This window comes from Melopsittacus undulatus, chromosome 3 (genome assembly GCF_012275295.1).
Source record: "Melopsittacus undulatus isolate bMelUnd1 chromosome 3, bMelUnd1.mat.Z, whole genome shotgun sequence".
NCBI classification, from domain to species: Eukaryota; Metazoa; Chordata; class Aves; order Psittaciformes; family Psittaculidae; genus Melopsittacus; species Melopsittacus undulatus.
In genome coordinates, this window is record NC_047529.1 from 35,651,230 (window position 1) to 35,674,909 (window position 23,680).

The following is a 23,680-nucleotide window of genomic DNA, read 5'->3' on the forward strand; positions in this document are numbered from 1 at the left end:
CTAAAAGTACATTCACATCAAGGCTTTGATCAAGGGTGCATTTCTGAAATGATGTCCAGTCATCAGCTCCTACTGCGCTTTGGTTTGCATCACAGAGCAATCTCAGAACAGATAAACTGAGTTTCTTGTGGATGAAACTAAGCTGGAAAGTGTCCTACAGCCAGTAACAGGCACCCAGCCTAAGAAGCAGCTTACAACTAGGTCCACAGCAAAAACTCGGAAATATACACATAGGAAGGAATTCAGGCCCTTAGCACAAACTGTTTTGCAACATAAAGCTGCTTGTGGTGCGCTGCTCTACTAATACCAATGTAAAAACATAATCTGATTTATTCTCTTAGGACAGATGAAGGTTATACTGAAATCCTGTATTCTCTCCTTTGCATTTTCCCACCTTCTGAGATTCTGCTCATGCTCTGCAGATGCAAGTATCTGCAAGGTTTCCATTCATATACAAGAAAGGTGTTAAACAACGTGTTTTCAAGCTTTACTTGAAATCTCCAGATTTGCCTACTAGAAACTTCTGGATTTTGACAGAAGAAATAAATCAGACTTTCTATATTCTTGACTTGAACTTTGTTGCCAGGCATGAGATGCTAATAATTAAACATAGAGAATGTTGCTTGGAATAATGACTTCTGTAGAGGCTAAAAATCTACATGAAAGAGTCTCCATTCACACTGTCCGTGAACTCCATGACAACAGAGGTCCTGTGTCTTGCAAAACAGAATAAAGGAAGAACAAAATTCCTGATGAAGTTCACAGGTTATGTAAATTTCTCATTTTCATGGCTTCAAACATCACATTCATATGGTACACAACCTGCTATTTTCTTCTACCCATTTCAATAGCTAATTTGAAATAACTGATGAGTGAAATCCTCCTAAGATGTATTCCTCCTGAGGTAGAAATAAGAGTTTCCATTGTAATGAGCTGAACTCAATTTTTATCTGTCATAGTAACCAGAGCCACATCTCATTCCTGTGATGAAGCCTCTGTTTATGCCTCACTTCAATTTTGAATGCTTTACCTCAGTGCAAAGGTGATAACTTTCCTTATGCTTATTTCAGAAAGATTAATAAGTAAATTATGTTCTATGGTAAGTTACTTAAACTATTGAACTCTTGACTAGGTTAAAAATATTTCCTTTGTCATAATGAGCTACCTACCTATGGGGAAGAAGAGGAAAACCATGCCTGTAAATTTTATCCTTCTTACCTGCCATCTGGAAAGGGATGATCATCCAAACACAATTCCCTTTTTTTTTTTTTTTGAAAGGCATGAGGACCCCCCCTTATGATTTTACTCTCTAAACAGTAAACTACCTGCAATATTTTAGACTCCATTTTTCCTCATCATGGTGGTTAGAAGAAATGAAACTCCTTTCTAGGTCCAGGAGAAGAAGCTTTTCCACCATCCCCCTCTTCCTAGGGTGGGAGCTTGCCTGTGGTTCCCTCGCTGGGCATGTGCTGAATTACTACACAGCTCAATTCATACTTACTTCCTTTAACGTGACACAGAAGTTACTATAGCTCTAATATGATGGAAAGTACAAAGAGAAGACCTTTGAAAGCAGAACTGTGTAAACAGCTTCATGCAGATACATTAACCCCTAAAACAATTTCCAGGTGGTAATCAAGAAGGCCAAACATTGGCCACATTGTTAACCTCTAAAGGCCAAACCTGCATATGGTTTTGTGATCTAAACACTGATTAAAGTCTGTGAGCATGAACACCCAAAGAGCTCTTAAAGAAGCTGGGAAAGACAGGAGTTTTACATTACAAGGTATAAATATGATTTGATAAAAACACTGAACAGTGTTAAATCGTGTCCCCAAAACATCAAAAAAAAATAACCTTATTCCCTAATCCAGTAGAGTCCATTTAAAATTTTGGAAGGGAAGATTATGCTCTCCAGTTATATAAATATCTGCTTTCATCTACAACCATTAAAGTAAAATAGCAAGGCCTGTAACTGAAAAGGCATAAAACTTGCTTTGGGAGAAAAAAAAAAAAAAAGTCTAATATATTTGCAGCATAAGTTTACTGGCAAAAAAAGTGCCAAAATCTGGGCAAGGAATAGAAAGTAAACCTGCAGTGACAGTATTTCTTTCACTTTATTTGCATTTATGAAATGAATGCACTGTCCTCCAGGCTTGTGAAATGGTTTTGCCTGTAACTCTGTGATTAAACTCTGTTTCGGTAACTCTGGTTTATAATGCTCAAACGCATCATGATGGCAACATGACAGCACAGAAAACTGCAAGGTTCCCTGCCCTTCAGCCAATACTGTTCACTGGTTTCTTTATTAAATAATATCCTGCACTATGTTCCAGCCTTTTCACTTGTATACTTTCCTGGGAACTTGGAACATTGATAACAGTTACCTATAAAATAAATTTAGAGAAAACTGTTGAGACAATTGCTGTATGATAAAGGACTGTCCAACCTAACAAGCTCTGTCTAAAGAATGCTTCCACTGAATAAAGAGATGACACAGGTAACCAAGCTCAGCATTTCATTGCATGTTCTATCTCATAAAAATACTGGCAAATGGAAAGCATGACAAAACCCAAAAATCTTTATACCAGTTACTTTTCAAAAAAACTGGGCATTTACGCAAATTTAACCTTTGCCTAGAGACAGAGAAATAAGGAAAGGTGTGATAAGCGAGCACTTGATGTTATTTTCTAGTACAACAGATGAGCATTAAACATTTGTAGATCTGACGCCTAAAACCTATTCTTACTTCTGAAGGCTTATGAGTGTATCTTTAGAAAGAAATAGGGCCATGTTTTAAAAGAGCACTTAAACTTTGGCTCTGCGTACTGTTGCAAGGTTTAATTATTAAGGAACCTAGACTCCTAAAAGAAACAATTCACACCTAGATATGTGGCAGACTGACTGATACAGACCTTAAGATTCATGATAGTTCTCAAGAGGTGTTAGAGATTGCCTGCTAAATTGAAAGCTCTGTTTAAATGTTGTGTAAAAGTTTGCTACCTGTACTGTGGATCTAGTCATACTGTTAGTGTTTACATGCTAAACTAGGCCAATTTGAGCTGCTGGGAAGGATCATGATCTTGGTTTTCACTGTGGCTTCTTAACTATTTTTATAAATAAATAAATGAATATAATTTGGCAACTGCTTAACTTTTATTCTTTTTCTCTACTGTATTTCAAATCTGTCCACATTTTTCTTGGATCAAGTAGCTAACAAATCAGAATTCTAATCTATGTTAATCCCTGTCACATTATACAGCAGGTGTATAAATACCTATCTTGATGATTCTTGCTGAGATCACACTTTAGGATTGTTTTCTTCTATTTATTTGAAAGTAGCATTAAATTTGTGTGGCATTCTGTATTTCCTAAACAGCTCCAACCAAATTATTTAATTTACATTTCCAAAACTTTAAAACATTAGTTGATCAATCCAGACGTTATTTATTTTATGAAAGCCAGGAGAAAAATTTTATATTGAAGGCTAGAGTACCCTTTGAGGTATTTACATTGAAGATAGAAAGACTCCAAAGAAGTAAAACTAATTTAGGCAGTGTATTTAAAGACCTTAAATTATGGAGACCTTAATACAGGCTTATTTCTATCTTTCCCCTTTAACATTATCTTCCTAAACCCTGAGATTTACACATTTTAATGTAGATGTGATGATCTGGTCCTCCATTTACTATTCTCCCCAGTGGCTCTTTACTTACAATATGAAGCTCCTGTTTAGTAATACATAAAAGTAAGTTAATTAAATGAAGTGCTGACACTACTTTATTATGTAAATATCCGGAGGATTCTATTTGCTGTGACTCCAAAACACTATTCTATAGTATTGTTAAGGGAAACTGAAAGGAATCATAATAATTTTTAAAAAATACTAAAACACTTTTAAAACAACCTAATGATTTTTTTTTTTCCTATATATACACAATTCACTATGTAGTGTGTGAATTTCTTAAAACATTGTCCTGGGTTCAGGAGTAGCAGTAATTTTTTCTCCTTCTTAGTAGCTGGTGCAGCACTGTGTTTTTGACTTTCAGCCTGGGAACAGCGCTGATAACACCAATGTTTTTAGTTAGTGCCCAAATGTTTAGTCTGACCAAGGACTTTGTGAGTCTTGTGCTCTGCCAGGGAGGAGTGGAAGTTGGGAGAAAGCAGAGACAGGACACCTGACCCAAACTAGCCAAAGAGGTATTCCATACCACAGCATGTCGTGCCCGGGATTTAACCGGGAGTTACCTGGAATGGCTAGTTCACTACTCGGTCGGGGTGGGGGTGGGGGTGGTATTGTATTCTCTTCCCTTGTTATTTCCTTTATCATTATAATTATTGGTGGTAGCAATAGTGATTTGTGTTATATCTTAGCTACTGGACTGTTCTTATCTCAACCCATGGGAGTTACATTCTTTCGATTCTCCTCCCCATCCCTCCAGGAGAGGCAGGGAGGGAAGAAGGTGTGGGGGGGGGGAGGAGGGGGGGGCACGAGCGAGCAAGACTGCATGGCTGACCGGGTTTTAAACCACAACAGTCCTCTTTGGCGCCCAGTGTGGGGCACGAAGGGTTGAGATAATGACAGATCTGACTGGAACGTGTCTAATCGTATTTGTGATAAGCATTCATTGTTTTGGATTAACAGTCACTCATCACAATGCTGATTTATTGGCTCTCAAAGTTGTTGCTCTTAATCTCACAGTTTCAGCATGTCATACCTTTGCTACAGCCGGTATTTGCTGTGTTAGTGTTTATCAAGTGAGGGGCTTGGGCTAAGGTTCTTGTCTCATTGCACTTTATGGTAATGACTTGTAATACAATAAAATCATTGATCATGAAACTGATCACCTTCCCAGTGTGGTCACCACCTCTGTACTTCGGGAGGTATATAACAGAAGTGCTTAGCAATTACACATCTTTTTTTCTCCTTCTCAGGTGATGAACCTGCGAAGGAGACATTCCCTTACCCTCCTAGCACACATACACCCCCTGCCCCCCGACCATTTACAGCATAGTTTGAGAGTTTTAAAGTTTCTGAATGGCCTTTAAATACCATTGAGACCTGTTTGCCGATTGTGATGGGGATCACCATGTTGGCACATATACAGAGAGTGTTTTGACCATTTTGTCTGATTTCAAGAGTTAAGCAGAGTCAGGTTTGGGTCTTGTCTCGGGTTAGATGACGATATAGGAGGACCAAGAGATTTTCTTTGAGGCTGGACAGCCATGAGTGGCAGGGTGTGTGGGATAGTACGGGCAAGTATCAAGGTCAGTGGGCCCCTCCAGTACTTTGGAATTTCACCACCAAACAAGTGCAAAATCCGGAAAGTTAGTAGAACACTTAAATGAGGTGTGTTGTCAATCTGGCCATACCAGAGATGGACAAATCATGGCAACATGCTGGGGTTTGGCCTATGCTTACAGGGCCTTATTCAACACTACCCAGCATCTTCAAAAGGAAAAAAATAATGTCCCTGGATCTGAGGGCAAAGCAACAGACAGCACAGCTGCTCCAGCTCCAAGCACAGCAGCTACACTACCCCCATAAAAGTAAAAAAAAACCAAACAAACTGTTGTGATTTAAATTCCAGTCAGCCACACAGTCTTGCTCGCTCACCTGCCCTCCTTCTTCCCTCTCCCCTGCTCCCAGAGGGATGGGGAGGAGAATTGAAAGAATAACTCCCACGGGTTGAGATAAGAACAGTCCAGTAACTAAGGTATAACAGAAATCACTACTGCTACCACCAATAATAATGATAAGAGAAATAACAAGGGAAGAGAATATGATACCAGCCCCCCCAATGGAGCCCGACCAAGCAGTGAGTTCCTGTCCAGGTAATTCCCAATTAAATCCTGGGCATGATGTGCTGTGCTACAGAGTACCTCTTTGGCTAGTTTGGGTCAGGTGTCCTGCCCCTGCTTCCTCCTGGCTTCCTCTCCCCCCTGGCAGAGCACAAGACTCACAAAGTCCTTGGTCAGACTAAACATTTGAGCACTAACAAAAAACATTGGTGTTACCAGCTCTGTTCCCAGGCCAAAAGTTGAAAACACAGCACTGCACCAGCTACTAAGAAGGAGAAAAAAATTACTTGCTACTGCTAAACCCAAGACAAACATCCTATTATTTGCCCATAAGTTATCAGATGGCATTTTCCAAGTCAAAAAGGTACCCAAGAAAATATTCAAAAGAGAAGATAAACAGTAGGCATCACACACAAGGAAACTTTGACCACCTATGATTCAAGGCAAAATAATAAACATGTTCTCTGAGGAAACTCAGAACTGTAGGCACCTAAATTATTCTACAGCACTAGTCTCCTTGTGCAGTAAATGTGGGTTTATCGTCATCCTCATTATCAACCCCATGAGGCCACGCAAAGATAATTTATGCAGACTACGTAATAAGCAAAAAAAAGAAACCAAACAAAAAAAAAAACAAAAAAGAAATAATAATAAAAAAAACAAACAACAAAACCAGAAAAGAATAATTAAAAAAAAGGGTATATTATCAAAGTCAACTTCCAAGGGCATTGTCAGGTATGATATACTACCAATAGCTGTAGGCACTTTCAACCTCCAGGGAAAAGTATGCTCATAAACCTTGATATCTTAGATTTACACATTTGACAATCTAATGCTAAATAAACCTGATAGTTCTTAGCAAGGGAATTGGCAAATAACTTGCAGAACAAACAAGATAAGAAAAGTATGGGTATATTTAATTGTAGGTTTTGGGTTGTTGTTCTTTTTTTTTCCCCACACAGTGGCAGAATGTTCTTATCTGATGCATGCTCTGTTACAAGCTTTTCCTGTCAGAAAATATCTTGAATTAAATAATAGAAGAGGAATGAGTTTACACTGCTATGAGTTTTGGATTGTGCCAGTAAAAACATTAAGTTGCTTATTTTACATATTTCTGTGTATAAGCGTATGGTAACTTCAAAGGTTTTGAGTTTTTTTTTTTTTTTAATTTTTTAATAGTTTCCATTAAGCCACTGGCTTAACCCCTTCAGCTTAAGCTTTGCCACATTCTATCAAATTCACTTCGTTTGGAGGCTGAATCTTTTATTTGTCTTGAGCACTGAATTACCAGCAAATATATTCCAACTGTCTTTCTGAAATATGGATTTATTGTAAAATCAAAGACAATATCACAGCAAATTTACTGCTAAGTCTCTTTCTTCAGGTTTTCCAGTCCTTTCTATGTATGCTTTTATAGTTTCCTTCTAAAAGTCCTACTTATTTCCCTCTCCTAAATTGCCATTTACAACTCAATGTGTCATACTTAGATCCACCCAAGGCTTACAAAAATCCCCACCCCCAGCTAAATCTTGGAAAAGTAAACCTAGCTGATAGCCTGAAAGCACATCTAGGATACTGAACATAGGTAAGGCTCAGTAGTTAGTATCTTTCACTCAAAAACAGGATGTAAGAAGGAAAGTCATAGGGAAAGTAAGCAACAAGGAATATAAATATCAGTTTGTATTTGTGGTAATTGGAAGCAAAAAACTCAAGTTGGCCGTGTTTCTCTATTTAACATTAGAAATCATCTGAAAAAATAAATAAAACAAATACCACAAGAAATAATGCCAGAAGCATCTTTCAGTTAGCTTTCCCCACAAACTAGGAAACACAACACTTTTCTGGGCTACAGAAAATTTGTGCTTTGATCTTTTCATTGTGACCAGCAAGGATCCCATGCGGCCCTCTTCCAACACTACCTCCAACAGTCTTTAAAGACAGCAAGCCAAAACTTCTTGTAATGAATGCACAAATGAGACATCTAAAATCAGTATCAAAAGTGGTTCTGATTTGGGTATATCAGTTTCACTAAAAGGCTCACACTTGTAAATATATGTATTAATGTAGGCGAGATTTGGGTTTTGACACTTCCCTTTAGTTAAGTCTGGTATACTGCTACTCCGAAGTTATGCTTTTTCATTCAACATATGGCCCCTATGAAACCCTTTCCATTCAATCTTTGACACACATCCTTATCAAGAAGGGCATGTGTATATACAAAGCTGTGTACATACTAAACACTGCATACTGAAATCCAAAATGTCTAAACCCCTTTTGGTTCTGATCCAGGGAGAGCAAACAAAGCTCTTAGGCTCTAATGGGCTGCTTTAGATCGTGACAAAGCACTGTTCTGACTCTACTATTTGACAGACCTCCATCAAGTATAACTGGAGTTCAGGCATATAGCCCCCATATGTGCAAAATGAATCTTATCATATGTGTCTCTAATGCCAAAACTTGAGTCTTCTGTTCCAGCCCTATTTGTGTTACACTATCATCCAAAACACCTTCAGTAAACCTACTAAGAAAATACTGTATATAAGCTATACTACTGCATCTCACTCACATAATGTCTTGAAAGGTAAAAATATCAGCATGATTAAAACCAACAACAAATATACCATTTTTAAAAAAGAAACCATACTTGCTTTTGCACATTATACTACAATATACAGACTTGTCTAGTTTTGAAAGGTCTTTAATATTGTAAGAAACAAGGCTACCCTGGAAGACTTGTATAAGATTTTAGGACACTGGCAGTTTAAAAATCTCATCCTTATACTGCAACAGGTTTCTCTCATAACTGCTGTAGTTATACTTTGTGTTCTAAATTATACTGCTTGATTATGAAAAAAAAACAAAAAGAAACAACAAAACACCCACAAAAAAAAAAACCCAAACAAACCAACCAAACAAGCCTTATTTCAAAGAAAGAGTGAACCAGTGTTTGTTTCACAGCAGGGACCTTAATAATTATAATTATAATCTGTTTGAATACTATGTTAGTGATGCGATATACTCTAAAAATAAAGATGCTGTTTCAGCAGATGAAAAATAAAGGTGTTTAAATTTAAATATGCACATTTACATATGGCACAAAATTCAGTTTTAGCACTGTGTGAAGGACAGAAGAGCATACAAAAACGTGCTTCCATTTTCAATACACCATAGGGTATCATCCTTTCAGGGAGTTTTCAGTGTATTTTTGTGATCTAGATGACACAGGATTTACAAATGAATCAACTGTAAATTCACAATGACCTTCTCCTTCACTCTATTAAATCTATCCAAGCCATTCAAAATAGTACTTGAGTAAATCAGTAGCATGAATTAGAATGCCAAGAATCCACAGAAGTTCAGTGCTAGTTCTTAGATCTACATATTTTTAATGATCAAGATCTCTGCAACCCAAAACTCTCTGGTAGAGAAAAAGAGGATAAGTAAATCAGCACAAAATCAATACTGTGGCAGCACTCCGGTTATCTCTGTCAGAATGAGATATATGGTGTTCAGCAAAAGCTTTCTTGCCGAAATACAGTATTAGATTGCAGGTGCTGTAGTTGTCAGATATGCTGACAAACATCTTATTACTTGTGAGCCACTCAGAGGAACAGGAGTCCCATCTGTAATGAAGTTTTGAAGAAACAGGCTATTTACAGACACACTTCCTAAAAACACTCTATTATTAGACAATGTCATAGAATAATGCCACCTAACTGGAGTAAACTTGCCTATTTAAACAAAGGTTGTTCTTAATCCATTTCAAATTATTATATAAGCCTAAACTACTTATGTGGAAGATATTAAAAAAACTCTGCTAATTATCATATGCTACTTAGCAAGACTGCTTTTTAGAGCATACTGTAAGAATTAATTATCCTAAAACAAATTATGCGAAAATCAACCTTTAAAGTATGCAGATTCCCTAGCTGTGAACTGCAGAAAGATTTCCTAAAAATGTTCTCCTGAAGTTCCTCTTCTATGTGCTCTGAAAGGCAATAAATCAGAAAAACCAGTAACAACTCATTAAGGCATACCCATCTTTATAAAAAAATCTGAAGGCTCAGCCCTATACAACTGTATGTGAAGTTTTCCGCCCTCCCACAGATTAATGTCAGTGTCTTCAATTATGGCCACTGCAGTGAGTTAAGTTTTTTGGTAAAGAAGAAAGTTGTAAGGCCTAAACAGATACTTAATATCTATGTTTTGTATTGTGGAGAAATTATATTCTTAAGAAGGAAACAAACAAACAAAAAAAACAAAAACCAAAACCCCAAACAAAACAAACCAACAAACTAATCTGGACACAGTCTTTATTTACCAGGTCATTTAACTTAGAACTATTGCAGCCCATGGCAGTTCTATTATAGTATAATCTGAAACCAGTCAGAAAAATATTGTGTAAAACTAGGAACTATTGCTGAAATAACATCAAATCTTGCCCTCCTATAGACACTGGAGCTGAAAACTCAAGCCCTTGCATGTAGCAATGATACCAGAATATACTGAAAGCAGCAGGAAATCCAAGGCAGTAAGTCTTATGAAAAAAAAAAAACAAACCCACAGCCTGGAAAATGAGTTGAAACAGCAAGAGGGAGAGGTATCATTAGAACATACTGAAAAGATTATACTCACAGCAAAAAAGAGATAAAGACAACAAACCTCAGAAGAAGAGTCCAAACTTAACTGCTTCTAAAAAGTTGAGAAACTGCATAACAGAACAACTAAGCCAAGGTAGAGTTACCAAGAATTACAGCATGTACTTGACAGCCAGCCAGAAGAGCACCATAAGGCTGTATTTGCAAGTACTTAAAGTCTAATAAATGACTCAGTAGGATGCTGATCAGAAGCCTCAATAGTGGGACCCAGAGGAAACAATAAATGTTAAGGGGAGAAGAACAGAAATACCTTTGAACAAGAGCTTAACTCAGATTTTTGTGTTGCTCAGAAAAAGAGAAAAAAACATTAGAAAAACATTTAACTAACAACGACCTTGATATGGCTGGTTAAAAACTGGAACTGTGCTACTGTCCCCACAGAAAGCTGAGATCCATTTTCATTTTGAAGTGGCACTAAAAAACGTCCCCCACCAGCACCAAAAGGCAAATTCTGGAAAATGTTATGTTTCTTGAAGTTTATTCTTTAAAAATATTCCAGCACATTATGTACCATTTTTTTTTGTGCAATGGCACCCTTTTAACTAAGCTATCTTCTTTAAACTGCACTGTTAAGAGAAAACTGTCTTATCCTGTAAAATGCTATGTGTAAACTAACCTGATGAAAGGACATAAATTCACTGCTGGAGTAAGTCAAAACTAAGTTAAGATACACAGTAACAACATGTCATGAGCTGTCTACCTTCTTGGAAAAGCAAATCAAACACAGACTCTAAGCATTCTAATAAATATTTTCAAATGTGACAAGCAAAAGCATAGGCTCTTCATTTAATCTTAAAATCAAGCCTTCAATATACAGTTAAATTTTCAAAAGTTCTGCCATTCGTCACACCAACAAAAGTCAGGGATGAAAATCTGCAAAACTTTCAGCACATCTTAAAATCAATTCATTACTTTGGATATTTGAAAATTATTTTTGCAATTGATTTTTTTTTTTTTTAAGTTCACGGGTTTCAAAACACTGGTGAGATATTTTTCTTTGGAAAGAAATAGGAAAAAAGACAGTCTGTAAAGTAAAAGCATTTTCCTTCATATCTTTTATTATCCTGAAGTGTATGTTAAACGTGAAACTAGTTATTTGGAGATAAAAGTCCCAATACCAGATTTGTATTGATTCGTACTGATAAAGATGATGTAGACTTTATGTAAATGAAATTTAAACGTACCATAATTCTTAAACATGGCTGGATTTAAGAGCTTACATTCACAATCATCATGGTCCTAAAGCAAATACTCGTCTTTCCAAGAAGTGTTAGCAAATCCAAGATTAGTAAAAAAAACAACCCATTCCCTACTGCTCATCCTGTCCAGAACTGAAAGGCTCCACCTCTTTTTCTTACACTGTGATTATCAGTAGGTCTGTTAGAGTATGTGTTTAACTTCCACCCACCTGGACGTAACAGTGTTGTTTGTTGTTTTTCCTGGGTGAGAACTCCAAGCCTTGTACTCATGCCTCTTCATTTTGAACATAACAAAAGAATTGATCTGTTTGGGTATGCAATTCCTTCAGTGTATTCTTGTGACTGATGAACTATCAATCTGCCCACAGAATACTACTTAAGAGTGCTTTTTTGAGTCCAGTGAACAGAGTAATAAATTAATCCACAACAACCTTATTAAGCTCTGCATCACTAAAATTCTAAATCCATTGAGATATATTGCATGGTATGAAAAGAACTTGAGAGTCATTGTAGCAGATGAAGGTTTAGTGTTTTCCACCAGACCAAGCCTCCATAAAAACATACTACATTTTAATAATACACTGCACAGTCAGTAGCAATTTTTGTATTACGGTTGAACTTCCTTGCAATCAGCAAGGAGATTGCTATCTTCATTTTATTATAAATATGAAAAACAATGCCTAATTAAAATTCTTGAAAAGTCAAGGGAAAAAATAAAAATGAAAATTAATTGAAGTGTTTTGAATAAAGAAACCATTAAGATGCCAAGACTCTCTTCTATTAACAATAATTTAACTTATTTTCCTTTGATGCACTTAAATTTTCTCTTATAAAACTACTCAGTTTTGCATAATCAACAAGACTACTGAACATTACTGAACATAAATTTGAGTAGATGATTTTTTCAGACTTTTTTTTACATTTTGAAAGCTTGTTTATATTTAAAAATTCAAAGTGATTTAGCATTTTTCTGTAAAATTTAATGACTCTGAAGTCAAAAGTCATTCAGTGACAGTCACTTCTAACATCTATATTAAATAAAATATAACACTTTGGTTTGGAACTGAAAAAAAGCCCTTACTCTTCAGAGAGGTCTCACTACAGAAACATGCAATAGTTTTGCAATTTTGCCTGGATTTCCTGAATATATACATTTACGATAAAATTAATTCAATCAATTTTGTAAAGAAGCAGTATTTACATCTCAACAATATGCCATAAAACCAAGGAGCACAATAATCTGCATTATTAATTTATGGTAAGATGAAGTTAAACCAGCCAGGCTGGACAGCAACCTGGTCTAGTAGAAGGTGTCCCTGTGGAAGGGACTAATTTATCTTTAAGCTCCCTTCCAACCCAAACCATTTTATGACTCTAATAATTTTTTTCCTTAAGTACATTAAAAAAATCAAGAATACATTCTTGCGAGAACTTGCAGATACATGTTTTTTAATTATGAAAGTACACACGGATTGTAAATTCTTCAAGTTATTGTAATTGATTTATTCAGCATTTTGTTACAGAAAAGTCAAATACAAGTGTAAGACTTATCTTTTTTTTTCCTTCAGGTAGGGGGTGTCTGTCCTTTACTGAGGAAGTCAATTGATTTTACAGAAACATAAGTAAAAAAGCATCTCAGTATAATTAGAATACTTAATCGTGACTACTACTTTATGCAGAGCTATTCATAGTTATGTATTTACAATCTTGATCAAAACATTGTGGATTGAAGAGAGAAGTTACGTAGGTAGTAAAACACCTACACAAGATCAGAAAAGTACTTATATGTACGTCTGGGTTTTATGCTAAGATTAAACAATGAATGAGCATCAAGATACATCTTGGAAAATCCATTAGCAACTATTTAGCAATGTACAATTTTTAATTTTTTTTTATGTATTTCATTGGACAATGTATTTATAACTTGGAAACTTTAACTGAGACCTATTACTCTAATTAGACATTACTAATTTATGTTTTTTCTACTGCCCAATATATTTTAACATATCTGGTAATTTTTGTGTTTAAATAAACATACACACTTGCATGTGTTCACATGTTAAATCAAATAGATATGAAATAATTTTAACACAAATCCAAAATTCTACAATTTGACCAGGGACAAAGAGAAAAAGCTTACCTTTTCTGGATCAGTTGTTGTGATGACCCACACACAGTGCGCATTGTCTTCATACTGAACTGGATAATTTGGTGATGTAATAATCCCACTTGGTCCACGTAAATTAGAACCACATGTTCTAGCTAAAATGATAAACAACAAATCAGATTGTTTTTGATCTACTGCTCAGTTTAAAATTAACATTATTGCCATACTTCACACTTGCCATGAAACTATTTTTACGTTGATATATTCTACACAATCCACCTTTCAAGATGTTTGAGCCAATAAAAAGCAAATATTGATAAATTATCTTTGGAGGAAGGACACTGTCACTCTTCAATTAATCAGCCCAAAATTTACATTATGTTTATGCACCAGAAGTAGCAGACAACTAATATTTATTATTTTCAATTCATTCTGCCCAAGGCCTAAGGAACCAACCCAGAGGTGTAACTTTGTATCAATAAACTCTTGGATACAGTTTGTAACTTCTTTAGCTATTCAGAAAGAAAAGCTGGAAAACATCTTCCTTTCAGATCTTCTTTCAACCAAACTGTTACCCTCTCATCTTTCTCCTATTTGAATTCTAAAGGGAAGGAGGAAAAAAAAAACAAAACCCAAAACTCCAAAAAAGCCCCAACAAAACAAAACAAAAAAAGCCAAGCATAGCTACAGTTCTGCCCTGAAATCTGTTTAGTGAACAGTTACAACAAAAGATAGCACAAAACCTGTTAGATAACCTTAGATACCACTTACAGAAAACAGGAATGAATTACCTTAAGGGTTTTGTGTGGAAGACAAGAAACCTGGCAACATTTTCATTAGCACTTCTCAGCTCCTGAAGGCACTTCCTTGATCAGCCTCACCTGGGGCCTCCCACCACTCCTTGCCTGTGGGCCCAGGGGATCCATTTCAGGGTGGGACTGAGTGAGTTACCACTCTTTGCCTGACCAATGTCTCAGGAGCAGCTGCCTGCAATTCCACCATAGCCACATCTATGCCTGCTCACAAATTGTTGCTCCTTTGTTGATCCCCCACCCCAGGCTCTCATGTCATGTCCAGTGCCCAAGGCTGGGGTGAACTTTGTTAGCTACCCTTCTGGGGTAAATGTGAAGTTCAGCTTCTTCAGTAAGTCTCAAAGGCTTGAAGTCATTAAGCCTGCAGTAGTTGCATGTAGTTTATCAGCATTTCCATTTTGGGTTGATAACCATTTAGAAAATGTGATAAAACAGTTCTTTGTAATGTATATTTTATTATTAAATGTTTGTTACGAGCACCGTGAGTCCTGGCATCATGAAGGTCTATAAAGGGACTGGAAATAACATGGACTACAAAAAAAAAGTAAATGTGGCTTTCATTTCCAAGCATCCACAAATGTTTATCACATGGAACATTGTAATACTGAAACAGAATTACAGACCAATCAGCCTAAACAGTGTTAATCTGTGTTTAGAAACAAATTACATATAAAGCCTGGCTGATTTGACTCTCAAGAGTTGTGAAAATTTCCAGCTCCGATTTTGGAAGTATGCTTGAGGAAAGTAACTTGTTTTTCCAACTGAGGTTTTAATGGCAGTAGAAGACTAATTTATCCTATTTTGTTAGAAACTTACTGGAGGGAGTAAAGCATAATAAAGATATTTGCAGATAATAAATTGGAAGGAACAGCAAACACAAGTAATAACACACAGATAATTCAGCAGCCAATAGCCCCTTTCTGCTGATCATTACTTTTACCATGCATAGATTACTTCAGTTCATTCCTACAATGTATTATCAAACACAAATAAATTCGAGAGATGGAAAAAAAAACCCAAAACCACCAAGGAAGAGTGAATAGTGGAATTGCATGGACATGCCATTCTGCAGTAGTGTGAAACCAAGTACCAAGAGTGTGTATTTAGATTTTTCATTTAAATACACTGAGCTACACAGACACTAAGCTCAAGAGACACTTAGGAATCAGTTGTTTTGCTGCTCTGGAAACAGTAGGAGGTATTTTTGTTTGTTTATTTTTACTGTGTTTTAAGATTGTCCAGCCTGTACATGGATGTCCCTATGTAATACTACCCAGTTTACATACAGCTTGCAATAATTTACCTAAGAGCCGCCTTTGTAGACTTTTGTATTAGGTCTGACAGCACAAAGTTAACTTTCTTCATGTCAGCTTGTATGGTACTGTGCTTTAGATTTGTAATTAGAATAGGATTTGTAAGGCACAAGTGTTTTGGCTGCTGCTGAGCAGTGCTTGCACAGCATCAAGGCCACCTTTGTTTCTTATACTGCCCCACACAGCAAGTTGGCTGGGGGTACACAAGAAACTGGGAGGAGACACAGCCAGGACAGCTAATGCCAGCTGACCAAAGGAATATCCCAGACCATATGGCAACACAGTCAGTGATAAAAGCTCAGGGTAAGAAGGAGGGAGTAGGCACATTCATGGCCATAGGTTAGTCTTCCCAAGTAACAACCACTTGTGCTGAGGCCCTGCTTTTCAGGAAATGGTTAAGTGGCTCACTAACTGAAGTAGTGAGTAAAAATCCTTATTTTGCTTTGATTGAATGTGTTTAAAGAAAACAAATTATTTGCTTAATTTGTTAAACTGTCTTAATGTTCCTACACAAGTTTTCAGCTTTTGCTCTACCAGTTCTCCCCCAGTCCCACTGGCGGTAAGTGAGTGGCTGGGTGGGTGTTTGGCTGCTGGCTGTGGTCAACCCACCACAACTGTTTCCATTCCTTAATGAAGAAAGGATAATTTACAAGTATATCACATATGTAATTATAAAAACTGAAAAATCTATTCTGGCAACAGGAGAAAAAATATTTTTCTTTTGGTATTATGAAAAAACTAGGTAATGAAGCCTATGTGAATTTTATATAAGTGACATTATGCTTTAGGCCGCTCTTGTACAAACAAGAGTTTACATCCAGGTGTTGCAAATCCTTCCCTGCACAGTCTCTATCATTTGCTACCCTGGCAACTGGCATTCTGCATAAGATTTTGGGAGTACAAGTATGTCTTCTACCTACCTCAAAATGACAAATTAAGTATGTAAAACAATTTGTGTATTTTTTTTCCTTTTTAACTAATTGTGGATTTTTTTGTCTTGTTTTCCAGTGCCTGTACTGGGTAGGTTGTCTGGTTCTAGGAGAAAATAAGGCAAGCACATTTCTATGGTTAAAACTTCCATCAACACGTACAATCCAAATGTGAAACCCAAATTTTTTTACTGAGAAAAAGGAAAAGTTCTGTACATAGATATATACTCTTTATCTTTTCTATCTACCCCAGTTCTGGAGTAATTTCACAGCATTTACTTATTTTCTGTGCTTTTACTACAGGTACTAGATTGCAATTGAAAAAAAACAAACAAAACAACAATGCAAACAAACAAAAAGCCACTTCCTCCCCTCCTCCTTAAAAGCAAGAGGAGGAACTTTCTGGTTGGTTCAAACCATAATGAGAAAACATTTAGAAAAGAAGTCAAAGAAATCAAAAAGTAAGGACATTTGTAAGGTTCAACAAAATAGATGAAAAAGAAAAGAATTTACTGAAAAATTAGGACTACATAAAAATCTGGGACTGACAGGAACATGCTTTTGAGGAGCTCCTCTTTGGGAATTTAATTAGAAAAGTTTGATCTAAAACAAACAAACGAGTTCTACTTAAAATGTTTAACATGACAAAAAAAAAATGAAACATAAACTACTAAAAGGAAAATAGCTTCCTAAATGGATACTGTTCCTGCATCTTTGCTCATGTTCATCAAGCTACAGAAAGATCTTTATATATATACACAATCATACATACATATGATACCTAAAATATATAAATGTATGTTTTTTGTTTCAAACATTATTTCATTGAATTTCTAAGCAGAAATTATAAATTACCCTTCCAACCTTCAAGAAAAGTTCCAGAGAATGGTACCTACCTCTGCAAATTGGCCTGTGGTCACTCCAGGCAGCCAGTGTATCTGTCACCCTCTGACAAGTGATGCTCTTAGAACCTTGCAGCACATAATTATCTTCACAGGAAAACTGTACACTTGCACCCACCCTAGGAGAAAAACAGAAGGAAGAAGAAAATAATTAAAATACATATTAAATATCAACCTCCCCAAAAAGCTGTCACCAAGTGACAATATTTCTAGGCCCAAAAAAAAAAAAATCAGGTGGGAAATTCTACTCCATCATTACTATATTAATAAAACACAACAGATATACTATTTACTTTGACCACCTTTTAAAAAAATTAGGCCAGGAATACCGCGCTACTAAGTCTGATTCTTTAAACTATGACTTTAATGAATGCATCTAGAGATGCATTTTAAAATACAATATACAATCACTGTTCTTTCAGGCAATGAAAATTATTTCATTAATAATTTCAACCTCTCCATATTATCTGAAATGAGAGAATAAGCAGTTAGATAGGGTAATTTGTCATCATGTCCAATCCGGAAATTCTAACTTCAGAAAATTGTAAGAATTTATTAAACATTCCTGACATTTCGGAAATTTCCTGTTAAAAATTGTGCTAAATGATAACTTTGGTTAGGACTTAAATTTGGCTGGTAAACTTGTGACTTCAAAATGTGCCTCTCCAGATTGATTTATAATTTTTTTCTTTATTTTTAATAATATTTGCTTTCTGAACAATACTGAGATATTTATGAAGAATTAAATACCTGTACATAGTTACTGCGTGCCTCAAACAGGGCTTTCCTAACCAGTATTTTTACATTTCTGCTATTTCTGCTTCTAGTTGCTTTTTTTTACATTCTTTGTTTCCCATTGCTACCAACCGGTTTTGTTGTCTTTCTTGCACCTGTAAATCTGTATCTGATAATCCCATGCTGCAAGCTAAGTGAGTCTGATAAAGCAGATTACTCAGCTTGGTCTTTCTAAGTTACTGAGTCCCAACCAGCAGGGGATTGCTCAATGGTAATCAGCTCAGAAAAGACAGAAAACTCAGTGGGTAAAGCTGCTGTGGGGAATAGCACATAATCTCATTCACTAACATCCAGCTCATTCCTAGCCATCAAGAACAAGCATTCTATAAATTTCTCAGATCTCACAAACTATACAGTTTATCATTATTATGATGTACTTCTACAGTTCTTTCACAAAATTTTACTAGGATTCTTTTTCTTTTTTTTTTTCCTTGGGTTTTTTTTTTCTTCTTTTTTTTAAATTTTAAATTTGAATGTGATGCTCCTTATGTAGGAAAGCTTTGGAAAATACTTAACACTTGGTTCTTGAGCTGTTAAATGTAAATAAATCAGAAGGGTAGAGACAATATTGGTGTTTTCTTTCAGTAGTTCATGGGAAATACATGAAAGCCTTGAAGAGTAATACAATTTTCTGAAATTATATTTATTTTATATTTATCGTAATCTATTATTCTTCAGAAAATTCTTAAAAGCTTCAGAAGAAATAGCCCAAGCATGATTACAAATACATACTTCAATTAATAAACATTTAGTTTCTACTCCTGGTAAAGAAAAAATAACACTAACTTATCTGCCATTTTAATGTTATAAGCACTTATATTTTAAATGCATTTTCTCAAATTTTCTAAAATAATAATCTCTGAAAAAATTCTATGGAAACAGGAAAAAAAAACCAACCAGTTATAGATCTGTGATAAGTGTAAATTAAGGATTAAAGTATTTAAAAATCATGTAGGATAAAGACTTTCCCAAAAGTATAATTGTGGGTGAACCACCATGAGAGCTTCCACATTTCTCCACAGTTTGCTACTAGCAAGACATGTAACGAAAATTATGAAACTGCCCACGTCTAAAACATCAAGACTGAAATAAAAGGTACAATTATTGGATGCCTGCAATTAAATTTTTAACTCACCATACCTGATTATTCCCCCCAAGAAATAAAAAAAAAACCCAGGAGGAATACAAATATTCTGGTGCCTGATAGAGTAAATGAAGGATTTCATGTTTAGACTGGGTTTTCATCATTACAGCAATATTAAAAAACATTTATTATTTATAGATACATAAAATGTCACATACTAATTTAAACTATAGACTGACAATGATTCAATTTGTTTCACTATTATTCTATAAAGTATATTGTCTTTTTTTCCAAAGCTCTGCAAATAGCTTGTATCTAAAGAGTAATAATGTGAACTTCATGTATTTTACATAGTGGATATCATCTTTTGAAATGTTTGATCACAAACTAAGTAACATAAAATAAATATGCCAACATATTAAACATATTAAAAACAATCTAGAAAAAATGTCAAATTAAAGAGCAGGCAGGAACACAAAGTGCTCAGAAGATTCTTAGTGCTAGAATTCGAGGTGGAGAGAAACCTGAAAGCCAGCTATAGGCACTGACAAGTACAATCTTTTTAAAGTATCTTCAGAAATTCTAATTAAACTTCAGATAGGTTACAAAAGAGCAGTCACAGGTTTTGCCAGAGTGACTGAGAGAGTTCTGGACATGGTTTGTGTGTGACTACAATATACCCCAACTCTGCTTTAATACCCATTAAGATCCATCCTTTTTAAAGCCTGTTGTGAGAAATCAGGCTTGTGCCAGAAATCTGACAACAGATACTTTCTAGAAAATAATTTTAATATCATTTGAATTCTGTCAAGGCTTACAAGAAAAGGAAAAACTTATTGAAAAGTTCTAAATAGCACTGAATGGAGGTACAGACTGTCACACTACAATATAGGTGAAGGAAATTAAAAGTTTGTGTAACTAACTTATTAATAATGAAACATGTGAATACATATAATAGTTGTTATATAATGCATACATTGCAGATATCTGAATGAAGCCATATAACTTTAGACATTTAAAAGAACAGTGGATACTGAGAAATCTTAAGTGAGCTGAGATACTAGAGTATTTTCTGTTTCCAGACATTCATATCTATCTAAATAAACATATTAGGGGAGGGGACCTGGGCCACATGGTCTAAAATAAAACTCCTTATCCTCTAATGAGCATCCAAATTGCTAAGTCTCTTCATTGATTCTGCTGACATTTTTCCATTGAAAAAGAGGGCATCCTTTTAAAGCCATGTTTTATCGTATTTGATCTGGGATTTCAAAGGAAATTTTTACTTCACTTAATTTCCAGTTTGTTTCAATTCCTGGTTATAATTTCTTTTTTTTTTTTTCCAACATCTTTACCTCTGAGTCACTGAGCAGATCTGTCTGTTAATTTTCTATCTAAACTTTAATCAGGGGAAGAAATCAGTTTCCTCTTTTTCCATTTTACATTTAAGTTATATCAAAGCAAAATTATTGCTTTTATCAAAGAAGGCTAGAATTGGACTTGAAGAAGCTATTTTTAAGACAGGGAAAAAATGCTACAAGAAATGCTAAGCATAAGAAAGTCAATTTAATTTTAAAAAGCTGTTTTGAAAATGTAAAAGCTTTTTTTTTGTTACAAGTGTTACTGGAATTGTGGAAAATTAACATATTTTCTCAGTACCAGACATACCATATAGTATTTAAGGAGAGCGGGAATGTTACTGTTTATATACTTTCCAGCTTTTATTTAAGCAATCTACTGTTTAAGATCTCTTATAAAAATAAAATATTATATTGATCCCAAAATTGTATTGATAATGTTCTCATTCCTCTAGAAAAAAAAAAAAAAAAGTCACCTTTTCTCTCTCAAAATGCATCCAAATATCCACTGGAATTTTTTAAAACCACCTGAAAATCATGTCCCTTACTACCTTAACTGAACAGAATAAAAGCATGGCAGGAGGACAGAATGAAAAGGTTAAGATTTCAATACCTTTTTGTTTGCTTTATGAAATTAGATTCAATGTCATTATTATGCTGAAAATGATGAAACCCTTTTCAAAGAACTTGTCATCACTGAATCAGCTGGGTCTAAAGCTGTCTTAAAAATCAGCCCTTTGCCTTTCCATCAATCCCACTCACAACACGTCTTTCAGGAGACTGGGAAAGATTTTGAATAATGCACATTTTCACATTTTAGTTCAGATTAATATTCACAGCTGTCAATATTCTCCTGACAAGAACAATAGCTCCTTCTGGTGTCTATCCTCACCTCTTAGAAAAATAAAAAACACCACCTTTCTTTTACTCTCCACAGTATTTTCACTACGTTGGACAAATGAAAGCAAAAGCAAGTATTATTTTCACTTCTCCTATGGAAGAGCTTGATTTGTTATTTCAGAGAAAGAAAAACTAGATTCCAGCCAAAAGCTCTATTTAAATGTCAAGCTAGATATAGATAGTTTACTTCAAGATACTGAAGATATGTTTGAAATAGATACAAAAAGAAGGTTACAGTACCTGAAAAAATGGTTGCTGTTGCATAATCTATTTTCAGATAACAAGTAAGATTTAGCAGGAAAACAAAATTTACTGACTTTCTCAAATAATAATCAGAACTGAAGGCCCAAAGCAAACACAAAAATAGTAAGTGATGAAAATATATCAGAGCATCTTGTTTATATGAAGAGTAGACTGTGCTATTTTTTAACACCTTATACATTCATTTATTGCCATGAACAGTAAGATACATTAATTGAAATTAAAATATTATCAGAGACTGAATGAGGTAAAGGAAGGAGGGAGATAGCTGGCCAGATTCTTCTCAGGGTTGTCAGGTGATAGGATGAGAGTAAACTGGAATAAAGTAAAGCACAGGAAGTTTCACTTGAACATAAGGAAGAACTTTGCTACTGTGAGGGTGAATGAGAACCGAAAGAGGTTGCTTAGAGAGGTTGTGGAGTCTCCTTCCCTAGAGATATGCAAGAGTCATCTAAACACAATCCTAAGCAATATGCTCTAGATGACCCCACTTGAGCAGGGAGATTGGACTAGATGACCTCCGGTGGTCCCTTCCAACCTCCACCATTCTATGAACAACTTTGTTCTGTCATCTGAGTAAGCATTGCCCTAAGCACAAAAATTTTAAGATAATTTTAACCCACATTCAGTCATAAGAGACTGTGCTCAAAATATTGTTACCTGTGTCTTGTGAAGTCCTTTAACATTAGATTCCCTCACATATCTTAAAACATGCTTTGAGCTTTAAGGTTCTTTTGTGCTTTCCCTCTTGGTATTTTCATGCACTGCTGGGAATTTTATTGCTGGGGTCTCCCATGTTGGGGCTCACATATTTTGGATCTTTGCACCTGTTTCACTAGAGTTAATTTAGCTCTCTTTGTCTTTCAAGTTACAGAGGACAGTCTAGAGGGGAAAATAAGATCCTTTCTCTTACACTCTTCCAGCTTACCAGTGCTCTTAGATCTGTTGTTGTTTCTTAGCAATTGTTCATATGCCACCATAACTAGAGTCTGACTGGCCCACCGCGTATCATGAACACAATAAATCTGTACAAGATTCATGGGTTCATAAAGTGAATTAGACTGGAAGAGGACACCATCTAGTCCAACACCCCTCCCCATGAATGTCCAGTTGGAACAGAGGGATCAAGGTCGTATTTAGCTGAGCTCTGAATGCTTCCCTAGATGGAGATTGCACAAGGTCTCTTGGAAACTTGCTCCAGAGCTTGACCATCCTCATAGTAAAAATACTATTTTTTTAATTATTTATATTTAGTCCTGAATCTAGTAGTAACTTACAATATCCCATCTTATGCCTATTGCCTCTAGTCCTGCCACAGTCCACCTCTGAGAACAGTCTGGCTTTGTCTTCTCTACACTCTCCTTTTTAGTAGCTGTAGACAGCAACAAGGTCTTTCAGATTCTCTTAAGGCAGACCCAGAATTCTCAGCCTCTTTTATGTTATAGGCTCAGGCTCCCTCCTCATCCTGATCTTCTAAACTTACTCTGTTATCTATAGTTACTGAAGTGAGAAAGGCCTGTCAGGTGTGCTCTCATGCTATTTTCCATTAAATATTTAGGC

At 35.6% G+C, this 23,680-nt stretch overlaps 1 protein-coding gene across 1 annotated transcript in view; it reads right to left on the reverse strand.

The window, feature by feature from the left end:
* Nucleotides 1–23,680, reverse strand: part of CSMD1 (CUB and Sushi multiple domains 1) — a 1,105,213-nt gene that overhangs the window by 328,769 nt on the left and 752,764 nt on the right. The window contains exons 9-10 of the mRNA XM_013130058.2: nucleotides 17,717–17,841; nucleotides 13,800–13,921 (exon numbers count right to left, since the gene is read on the reverse strand). Coding sequence (XP_012985512.2) covers nucleotides 13,800–13,921; nucleotides 17,717–17,841 — 247 coding nt within the window. The remainder of the gene's footprint in view (nucleotides 1–13,799; nucleotides 13,922–17,716; nucleotides 17,842–23,680) is intronic.